We start from the raw sequence: 12,105 nt of genomic DNA on the forward strand, positions 1-12,105 counted from the left end.
CAGGAGATATTTCTGAGAAGATTAGCTACAACGTAAACCACTTACGCAAGGAAGGGGAACATCAAAGGAAAATAAGTGAAAAAACAGTGTTCCAAAACTTCAATACCTAAAGCTTCCATCATTGAGAGAGAGGAGAAAATCAAGCTCCACTTTTGCTTTACATCTGAAAAAATCCACAGGCGTTTCTGTCCATCCTTCCACTGTGAGAAGGCAACACTATGAGTCTGAAATGACAATGGACTGACCACCTCAGACCTCTGAGTCCAGACCTCAACATCACTGAATGTGATTTCTTGTATTGTGAGAAGCAGAAAATGCAACAAACTTCTAAGACTGAACATTGGAGGTGTGGAAAGAACATCCCTGCAGATTTCTTTAAAAAAACTGAAAACAAGTCTTCCAGAAAGAATGGAAGACATAAAAAGGGAAAAGGTGGACCCATAAAAGAACTAACTGATAAATGCAATATTACACTTAATTGTTGGGGCTTACTAATATCTTGTACTAATTACATTTTCTGCTTTTTTCTGAAGAAGAAAATAAACAACTTGTACTTAATGGCCATTTGATTTGAAATTAAATAAACCGCTTGTCACATTTAAATCATGTAAATCATTCAGTGTGACTGAATACATATGCAATATGTTGTAAAGGGTTTTTTTAATAGAACATTGCCAAATGCCATCTTGACTTTGGGGTGGTGTCAGTAAATGTTTTACTAGAAACACTTGCTCAGCTCACAGTCCGGTAGGAATATATCTCATTGACGCTCAAACAAAAAGGCTCCACTGAACGATGTCTGATCAGTTGATCCACTAAAATAACAAGGCGTGGGGCTCTTGTCAAACCAGCTTAGCTTTTGTGCTTTCCAGGTCCACCTAATCTGTGATTAATGGAGAGTGGTCCATAAAGCCGGCATTGTGTAATATAGATAATGCCCTGACTAAACGTGAAAACACGTCCACCTTTGCTGACACTGGGATCCCGTTACAGCTCTGCTCACACAGACAAAGAGGCTCTATGTTCCCCACACAACCTTAAAGGATAAGCAGCTGAGTCTAAAGAGAAATTCAATGATTGGGGGTACAATACTGCAGCCGTCTACTGTTTAGTCCTTTGGTACAGCTCACAATTCGGAAGGGATGGGAAATCCAGTACATATCAATGTCCACTGAGTATAAGTCATCTTAACTACCCTGAAATGACTGAAAATACACTAAAAAACAAAGGATGAAACTGTTAGACACGACCTCAATTTCTGAATCAGCATGAACAAAATTGCTCAGCCTCAATACTGTAGTTAGTTATACAGTCATCTCCATAATTATTGGTGCCCCTAGTAAGACTGATAAAGAAATGCACTTTTTTGGTTAATTAACTCAATCCTATACTGAAAATGAGAAAGAAATCTAACCTTTAATTTAGTCTAAAAAAACAAAACCCTTTAACAAAATCATATATCACAATTAATGGCACTCCAATAAATTCTTTTTGAACAAAATGTAACTGGAGCATGATGCAATTTATAACCCACCTGAGTGTTCAACAACGTAAGTATGCAGAAGTAGACATCCATGAGGCCAATTTCCCAGAAAAAGCACATTTCCTTTTTAATGGCAATAAAGTTTAAAGTTTAAAATGTCGAAGTTTAAAACAACCAGTAGTGAACCTCCCTGGAAGAGATTGGAGGTATATTTTGCCTAGATGCACACTGTGGAGGATGGCTAAAGAGGCAAAAATTTCTCCATGGATCATAGTAGGAGATTTGGGGTCACTATGTCTTCAAAACTACTATTAGATGCTACCGCTGTACCAACAAATCATTTGAAAGGTGTATCAGACAAAAGACTTTTCTTTCATCTAACCACAGTCTGGAGTTGGGCAGAAGCTACTGGAACTTTATTTTGACTGGAAATACATTTCTTGGATGAGAGCTTTAGTCTTCTTAAGCACTATTCAGATGGGTTTAGATTTACAAGAGTAATGTAATTTTTACCTTCAATTCTCTGCGATTTTAGTCCCATCCAAATGTGCCATACCAGACTTTTTAATGGACTGCACACTCCACATCTGTAAGAGGTTCGGTGCCTTTTTACCTTCTATAAAGGTATATAGATTCTTACCTCATGTGATCTATATAGCTTTCTTATTATAAACATTACATGCATTCAGTGGTAAACTTGCTTAACCCTACCTCTCCATGTAAAACGGACCCCTTCCAAACAGTACTACAGACTAAATTTACATGAACTGGAAAGTTTGAGATCAAGCTAGACTTCTTTATGACTTTTCATGCCCATCTTACAAAAGGTGCCAGGGAATATGGAGCTGAATGCAAATGTAGTACTAGAGTGAAACATCATAGTCCATATTATGTGCTGTTAAAACTAATAAGTTATCATACACAGTACCTTATAAAGCACATTACTCACTCCAGTACTTGTAAGTTATTAAGGTAAGGTGTTAATCATAGCATCTGATGCTCATATCTGTGGAACTGGAAGCTATCCTAGTGACTGGTGTTCCCATGCTAGCAATACCCAAGTAGATTCATTAGAAGATTTATTCAAGCCCACTAAAACATGTCAAAATCCAAAAGAAAGTAAAACATGGAGCTTGTTTCTTCTTTGACATAATTCTGCAAGGAGAGAGATGAGGCATGAGATCCATAAAAAAACAGTGCATCACACCTTCACGGCACACAGCATGAGTGACAGGGGTTAATCTAACGTAGCCTTTAACACGTTATACATACCTGAGGCATGATCTACGACTTTCTTGCTTGTGAAACACATCTTGTACCTGTCTATTTTCCAAGATCTGTACCCAGAAATTGGCTGGTGGAGCCACACAGAGCAAATCTTACATTCCAATTTGGAGCTTTACATCAGAGAGATCGTTATCAGTTCATATGTTCTTAGGGATGTTTTTGCCATCTCACAAATCAGGGTTCAGGACCCCAGTGGCACTGAAAGACAGGAATGCTGCCTCTCTCCCCCCACGGGCCTCACCTGCAACTCTTTATTCTTCTTCTGCAGACCTGCACTCAATGTTTCCTCAGCCTCCAGCCGGCTGCTGGTGGCACTAATCTCCGCATCTTTCCTGACAGGACACAAAGAGAAAGAGAGAGAGAGAGTAAGGGAGAGAGAGAGACACAGACATGACAGGGCTAATTTAGCAGACATGCTGAACATGATTTGCACACCATGTCTAAGAAAGGGACCCCATGGTTATTAAAATGTCAGTCAAACATTATCCATCAATGCAAGTAGATTTATTCAAGCACAGAAATCTTCTCAAGCATCTGTTATCCTGGAGATGTACAGTTCTCTGAACAATCACCTTCTGCAGTATCTGTTAAAATATTACTTGTATATACATTTATATCATCCATAAAAAGAGAACTCCATATCAGAGTATCATGTTTTACTGTATGCAGGGTGTGCTTAGGGGAGTTTTACTTGTTCAGGGTATCTTTGGGTTACTGAACAAGTCTGTTGATCTGCTATGGTAAGTGCATACTAACAAGTCTGAACAGTTCTGAGAGCCTGGAGGCCTTGAACACATCAAAGCTAAGATAACACCGCCACTCCAAGTAGATATCATGTTATAGCCTCCACAAGGCATCCAAACATCTGTTTTTCTGTAGAACTGGGCCATCTACATCCAACATCTGTTTACACACAAAAATCTTCTCTAAACTTTAGGAAACCTCACTGATCTTCAAGGCCATTAGAAGAAAACACTGTGTAAGTTATAGATCTACAAATGCTTTAACTATTAACAAACTATCTGGTGAAATTCAGCTGATCATCAGCAGCGTTAGAGTTAAGGTTAGAACTAGGCTAGATTTAGATTGTGGGATGAGGTTAAAGGGTCACCCTCACCTCGATTAAAAATGTAATCATGACCACATCCATTGCAAACATGCTTACTTCACTCACAAAGTGGTATTACAGTACTTTCTAGCACAAAATTTTCTGGTTGGAAGACTGGGAAACATCCCTTCTGATGATGTATCTTGAAGGTTGAGAGAACTTGTGGAAAACAAATAGGGCTGGATACATAATATGTGGAGGCAGCTATTTTAAAAAAATAACTCACGTTACTGTTAGTAATCTGAATATCACATCTGTGCTCATTAACATCTGCATCAGGTACTGTGGTGTAAGAAAACTGACTGGAAAACCCATAAAATGGATGCAAAATTATGATGTGTGTCAAACTGATGAGGGTGAGGGATACAATGCTGCACTTCAGAAGACTGAATACCATGATAGGTAACATAACAAGTAATGTCACGATTGGCCCCTCCCAGTCCTGTCCATGTACTCGTGTTGTGTTTACTTCACAGTCCATGTGCTTTGTTTTGGTTTTCAGTCCTGCCCTCTTGTTTCGTGAATCTGCCCCTGATTGTCTCCACCTGTGTTTCCCCCTGTCCCTCGTTTACCCTCATGTATTTAAGCCCTGTGTCTTCCCTGTGTGTTTGCAGGTCTTTGTTTGAGATGTTTGGATGTATGTTTGATGTTAGATGTACTGACTGTTTGCATTGTTTGTATGTCCTGTTGGAAGTGTTTGGGTTTGTTTTCGTGAGTGTATTTCGTCATGTCTGCCTATCGATCTCTCCGTGTTGGTGATATGAACCTGGACTGTCATGACTATGACCTTGGATTTGCCCTCAATAAAAGTCACTTATCTCAGCGTGTGCATCCGCCTCCTCACTCCCCACCGTTACAAGTAACATGGGGTCTGAGGGCATTATCAAAATTTTTGCCTATCTTCTTAAATTCACTGTTTAAGGGGCTTGCATCTAACAACATTTTTGTTTCATATCAAAATGTTACTTTATCTTTGTTGATACTTTCCAAAACTGCTCCAGCAATATCAGTGGCTGTAAACTCTTTGCACGCTGATGTTGACTGAATGAAGAATGAAATGTTTCCAACATGATGGGTGAGTCAATAGCAATGTCCTGAGTGTCCATTGATCAGTTGCATTAATATGCAGATGGACTGAGAGGCAGATTACCCCAACCCCTCTTCTTAGCCTCATAACTCCAGATGTGAGCCATGTATGATCTTGTGATAAGACAGAACCGTAAGAGCGACTTTACAGATACAGAACATGTTTGAACCATATTTCTGTGCTGTATTATTGCAAAGATATAGGAACATAAATGTTAAATTTGATGCAGGGACACATTTGTGGATACCAGAGAGTTAATGCTAGTTTTAAGGCCGCTATGCCCCTTTCATGGAAGGGCAGTGTGTAGGGCTGCTCGATATGGACAACGAAATAAGCTTTCGTGAGACTACATAAATTACTTGATTATTAAAACACAGGCATATTGGAACTGTGATTGAAAAAAAAATGTGACTGGTTACAGGGATTTGTCATTTTACATATCTAGTAACATCTAGTTGATCAACTACATGTCACTAGATATTTGACTGATTAAAGTTAATGGCAAGGTGTCAATATACAACTTATCTATGGACCACCCAACCTTAGTGCTACACAAAATGTCTTTCATTCTGATGTCATGTTGTTTAAGTCTAGGTGAGAAACAGGCTGTTCAGTGACTCACTTCTTGATGAGCTCCTCCAGGCTGGCCCTCATCTTGCCCAACTCGGTTAGGTTCTCCATGGTGTTCTTACTGTCTCCCTCCAGCCTCCTCCTGTTCCTCTCCAGCTCACTGCGCTGCTTTCTCTCCTGTTCCAGCTGGTACTCCAACTGAGGCACATCACACCAAGGCCACATATCAACTTAGAGCTCAGAGCTGTTTTATGCAACTCCTGCATACATTTAGGTCCCTCTGCACTCACAATTCAATAACGCAACATACACGCTCTGAGGCTGGGAAGAATGACACAATTGTTTGCGATCATTAGCAGCAAGACATGATATTTCAGACGTTGCTGTGAGAAGCCAGTGACTCACTTGCTCATTAAAGCATCCCAACAACTGGACAACGCAGGTGGACAGAAGGGTCAACCATGTTTGGTTTAAAAAGTGCAGTTGCTGAGCTGAGGATGGGCGATATGGCAAAAATACATAACAATACTTGATCTTTCACCATGTATGTTTACAATGCATGACTTTATAATGACACTGAGTTTTTCTGAGGTTGGTGAAAAAATGGGAAAATCCAATAAAAAAAGTGGCTATGACTACAGAACAAGAGGAAAAATCTAATAATTGATTAATTAATTTAATAAAATTAGATGATGGCACAGTGAGCGGACATCCAAAAAGCTTGTTGTTGTTGTTTATAGCCTCTCTATAAATGGTCTAAATTTTATGAAACATATAGCTGTTCAGTGCTCTACAACAAGGGTGCACACATGTCTTTCGGGGGTGGGGGGTTAAGTGTAGTGTTTGTGCCAAAATTACAATAAAACTAGCTAGCAACTCACTAGCTTTACACTTCTGTGCATTGTCAGTGTACGTTGACCATAAGCGAATTCTTTAAAAAGGTACACTGCGTTGCCTTTACATTTAGTACAATGAGCATATTGGTGGTTTCTAAGACTGTTTTCACATCTAGTTTGTTTGTTCAAGTCCTCTTGAGAGTTTATATTTTGTGACATTGTACGTATCTTCATTTGGTTGAATTGGTTTCATGCTGCAGTGTCTGAAGTACCCCAGAAAAAAATTGGTGTTCTTTGTGTTCTGTGATTGGTCAGAAATTTGGTGGAGATGCAAGCACTCTGTGACTTTCACATATGCCTCAATTAAACAACTTATTTTTTAATCAATAAACAATTTAAACTAGCTTTTACTAGCCTATCATGGTATTGGTGGGTTATATGGCTACATAAAAGAAAACAATCAAAAACTGTGAAATTTTTTTTTATTTAATATCTTTTGCATATTGGGTTGCACTAAATCCTATTAAATGATACTTATTTTGTTCTCTTTTTTATGAAACATCAAGTTGGTCAATGATCTATAAGTACTGACGATATGCATGATATGTTCAGAAAAAATGTATAACATACAACTGCATTGTATTGTGACATCATTTATCCCAATAACAATATACTGTCAGATTGCCCTGTCCTATACCATGGTATTAAATCATATATATTACATATATAGTATTAAATCATATATATTACATATATAGTATTAAATCATATGTATTCTTGAAATCCTTGCTGTCTAAAGAAAAACATGTATCACCAAAATAGTAACTTTACAGAAGAAGGTAAAAACGTTCTTAACTGTCAATGTAAATTAATGTAAAGAGTTTTCATTTCAAGTGATTTTGGAATATTTCTACATTCTTAAAAAATATAGATCTTTGTGGGTTCTTTAGTAGAAAATGGTTCTGTATAGAACCTTGAACACTCAAAGACCCCTTTGCATGATTAAAGGGTTCTTTGCATCATTAAAGCATTCCTCTGATTTGTGGAAAATGTGCGTGAATGTGCTGTAGGTGGTTCTATAGAGATACTTTTTAAAAATGGTTCTATATAGCACCCAAAGGGTTCTTCTAATGTTACAAGCTCAACACCATAACAATAGAAGAACTGTTGTGTGTGCTCTATAGAACCATTTTCAAAAAGGTTCTATATAGAACCATCTACAGCACATTCTCTGCTATTTGCTCATAGAATAGAATAGAATATAATTCAAATTTATTGTCATTGCGTATGTCGCAAGTACAAAGCAACGAAATGCAGTTTGCATCCATCCAGAAGTGCTTAGCAGAAAAAAAAAACATTAAATACCAGATTCTAGAGAGACACTGAGCCTCGCGTTGTTCACGCGCCGCCATCTTTTCTCATCTCATGTGGCATTATTAGCAACAGCTCATGCTAAAGAAATAGGGTCTAAACAGGCAGATTACACAGCACAGTGTGCTCTGATGTTGAATTCTCTTGTTTGGTATGGACCATCATAAAAATGCAAAAAACTCAAAAATGATCTTTTCTCTTATTGGTTGGAGGAGTGTAAGACTGAGGAGGACAGGGGAAGTAACCATCTGGTCCTCCTGGGCCAACTGTGACATATAGGCCCCATTTTCTGCAGCCCACTGACAATATCCATGATATACTCAGAAAAGCATACCGTGACATAACTTATCATGATAATGGTAACATATCATATTGGTTATGGTCTTATAAAGGTGCAGTATTTACCTCCTCCACGTGCACCTGCAGCTTGGCTTTCTCTTTGGTCAGGAGGTTCACCTTCTCCTCCTCACACTGTAAGTCCTCAATGGCTTGCTGGAATGATAAAACACAGCTTGTGAGTCTGGAGAACAGATACAGCCCTAAATCCTCAGCTGTGACTCTAGACTCCTTTGATCCACAGCTGGGATGTGTTCATTTACTTCGTCCACAGAGTTTGTCTGCAGCATGATGGCTTAATCAGATACAATCCTTCAATGCAAATTCCAAGTCTTATTCAAAACATCTGACTCTACCAAAAACCAGAGAAATAACCTCACACCAGCTAAATTGCTCTCTGGATAAGGCCATTTTAAATAAGGAATAGAAACTTTGATATCTATTAGATATGACTCAATCCATCTCATTGCCCTTGCTATAAGGGGATTATCGCTTTACAGGCGTGCTCGATGAGCAGAAAAAAGGGCAATACCACAGATTTTAAAACTCAGGCAGAGATTACCTGGCAAATGGAGTTGCTACCGTTCAACATCTGGCACATATTACTGTGTGATACACTTGCAGTTCTTTATGGTGCACCAAAAAGAATCACAGAGGATTTTATTGAGAGTGTATTGAGAGCATGGTTTGGGTTTCAAGAGCCTGACAGAAAAACAAGCATGGCAGGGCAGATTATTCCGATTATTCATCCCTGTCCAGCACCGCTTCCCCTCAATCTTTGCTTAGTTCCTTATCATTAAAGGCCATGTTATGGAAAATCTCACTTTTTTAAATAAAAGAGCTTGATGTAGTATATAAACTGTTCATTTCTCAGGATATATAATCCATATATGGAATCTAAACTGCATAAATAGCCCATTTTGCATTTATTGTTAACTCATTTACATAACCACGTATTCAGCCTGCAGAAGTTTAGCCCTGTCCATTCACAGTGAAGGTGAAAGGAGTGTTTCAATCTGGGCTGACTTTTGAATAAGGCACAGAGTAGCCAGTCAGAACATAAGGCAGTTACATATAACAACCTTAAAGGCACAGCAAAAAAAACTGCTTAATTCCAAGAGGTAAAAAGAGGTTGGAAAATGGTCCAATAAAAAACTTTTTTCATTCATAAACCCACACGATTTTTATAAGTCGACTACAAGAATAAACAAACAAATAAAATACAAGAAAAGCGTAGGATAAAGACTAGTCACCAACCTTCCTCCTGGAGCTCTAGCTTCACAATAAACCATAAACCACCTCAGAGGATGAAGACCATCTGAAAAAACACTTATTAGTGGGAGCAGGTGGGGCCGATTAGGGTTGGAATTAAACTTTGCATGAAGTTAAATCTCCAGGATGCGGGCTGATGACCACTGGTGTAAAATATGAAATTTAGCACTCTCCAAGTGCTCAACCTCTTGAGGCTTCAGGTCACCAAAATTTTGCAGTTGATTACAAAATGCATTCTGAGACCATTTCTGGTTCTTCTGCATTACAGACACAATGAAGTCAGCAGGCTAGGACCTATACAGTTCTTCTCTAGAAGACAGAACGAGGCTGGGTCTTCCGCCTAGGGGATGCGATGTTAAATCCTAACAACTTTCAACTCGTCTTCCAGATGGCCCTGGTCTGCGCAACACAACAGCCTGTAAACCACTAGGATATTTACCATCCCACTGGAGTGACCTTGACACTGAAGTATCATTCTAGCACTCAGAGCTGCATGTCTCTTTACCTCCAGTCAGAGAGCAGAGCACACATTACTGCTCTGTGCCGGACAATAAAACTGCACTCTGCTCTAAATCTGCTATCTGCAGTTATCTTACCCTAAAAGAATGAAATTTTCAATTGTATGACAATCATGCTAGATCATAAATTTAAGAACATCTGTTGTAAAAATGTGCAGTATGTTACCGAGCAACTGCAGATGGAGATTACCTCATTAAAACGGAGGTATTAGTTATTCAGTTATTAATTATACGTTATGTAGTTATGAGTCTGAAGAACTGATGTGTGGACCTACAATTTAAATGCAATTTGCCATGCAAAGCATGGAATTAATTAGATAGTTTCATAGTGCATAAAAATGACTAATAACACTAGATTACTGAGGGTTCCGTCCGAAGACTGCTGGGATAGGCTCCGGCACCCCCCGAGACCCTGACGGAGAAGCGGCTTAGAAAATGGATGGATGGATGGATGGATTACTGAGGGTGAACAAAGTATGTATATATAATATCATTAACATTATGCTATATTGATACATACTGTATTTCTAATAATTAACCAATCCAATTATGCTATATTGCCAAAAGTATGTGGACACCTGATTATCACACCTACATAAGCTTGTTGGGAATCCCTTTCCAAAACATGGTTATTAATAAGGTGTTGACCCTCTTTTTGCACCTATAACTGGCTCTCTCATTCCTCTTGAAAAGCATTCCAAAAGATTTTGGAGTGTGTCTGCAAAATGGGAATTTGTGCCCTTTTAGTCAAAACAGTAGTTGTGAGGTCAGGCGTTGATGTTGAACATGTCTGCTTCATAATCAACTAATCAAATCATGCTGGAGCTCCTCCACACCAAACCCACCTTCATGGACCTCGTTTTGTCCACATGGCTGTGCTGGAAGAGGGAAGGGCCTGCCCTAAACTGTTGCCACAAATTTGGAAGCATATAACTTTGTAAAATGTTTTTGTATGATGAAGCATTACCATTACCATCAATGTATTGGCACTATGCATTCAGGTAGATAGCATTCTTCTGGCATCTACCAAACCCAAATTCGACCATCAGACTGCCAGATAGTGAAGCTTGATTTATCACTCTAGAGAACACATTTCCATTGCTCCAGAGCCAGAACAGCATGCTTTACACCATGCTAGCTGAAACCTGGCATAGTGCATAGTGACTTTTGTGTGCAGCTGCTCAGCCATGGAAACTCATTTCATGAAGCTCACGATGTACAGTTATAGTGCTAATTTGGCTTCCAGAGGCAGAACTCTAAAGTGAGTTCACTTCACATCTCCCAGCCCCAGGGAGTTGCACAGTCTACCACATTGTGGCTGAGTTGTTGTTGCTCCTAGATGTTTCCATTTTACAATAACGGTACTTACAGTTGACTGGGGCAGATCTAGCAGGGCAGAAATTAATGAATTCATGTGGTAAAGGTGACATCCTATGACACTGCCACTCTTTAGTTCTGAGATTTTTAGTATAGCCCATTATACTGCAAAAGATTGTCTATGGAGAATGCATGGCTATGTGCTTGAAAACTGTTAGCAATGGATGTGGTTGAAACATCTGAACCCTTTAATGAAGAGAGGTGCCCACATACTTTTGGCTGTACAGTGTATGTTGTATAAATTTGTGACTACAGCTGTTCATCTGCTTCATTTTACACTTTACACTCTAATACACATAAAGTGAATCTACTCTCACCTGGCTGAGCTCAAACAAGTGATCCTTCTCTTTCTGAAACTTCTGCACCAGCACATCCTTCTGGGAGAGCTCCTCTGAGAGCTTTCTCACAGTACAGTCTGAGGACTGGAGAGAGAGAACGTGCAGAAATAATATTAATACAGATCAAACAATCATTAACATTAGCATATTTTCACTCAGAAAGTCAAAAAAACACGTTACTTGACCAGGGATGCCCAAACTTTTGCATACAACTCTATACAGTACTGTGCAAAATTCAGAGACCACCCTACATGTATTTAATTTCCAGACAAAACAACCAAGTACTTTTTTGGTATTTAGTGTGTTCACACATTAGCTCTATTACAAATTCAATTATTTTCAAGAGACTGGCTTTCAGGTTTTCAAGTAAATCTGCAGGGAAGTTTACACTTATACATTAATTGCTTTTTCTGCTTATCATAATCCAAGTTATCCCAAACACGTTTCAGTGGTGATGAGTTTTGGACACTGGTGTGGGCAGTCTGTTGTTGTCTAAGAACACCAGCGTATGTTCTTGACAGC

General features: G+C 38.9%; 1 protein-coding gene across 2 annotated transcripts in view; it reads right to left on the reverse strand.

Moving 5' to 3' along the window:
- LOC108424857 (myosin-16) overlaps positions 1 to 12,105 on the reverse strand; it is a 61,393-nt gene that overhangs the window by 31,755 nt on the left and 17,533 nt on the right. For both annotated transcript variants that reach the window (XM_017693120.2, XM_017693121.1), the window contains exons 3-6: positions 11,563 to 11,667; positions 8,148 to 8,234; positions 5,588 to 5,733; positions 3,012 to 3,102 (exon numbers count right to left, since the gene is read on the reverse strand). In XM_017693120.2, coding sequence (XP_017548609.1) covers positions 3,012 to 3,102; positions 5,588 to 5,733; positions 8,148 to 8,234; positions 11,563 to 11,667 — 429 coding nt within the window. The remainder of the gene's footprint in view (positions 1 to 3,011; positions 3,103 to 5,587; positions 5,734 to 8,147; positions 8,235 to 11,562; positions 11,668 to 12,105) is intronic.

Source organism: Pygocentrus nattereri, chromosome 13, assembly GCF_015220715.1.
Source record: "Pygocentrus nattereri isolate fPygNat1 chromosome 13, fPygNat1.pri, whole genome shotgun sequence".
Taxonomy (NCBI): domain Eukaryota; kingdom Metazoa; phylum Chordata; class Actinopteri; order Characiformes; family Serrasalmidae; genus Pygocentrus; species Pygocentrus nattereri.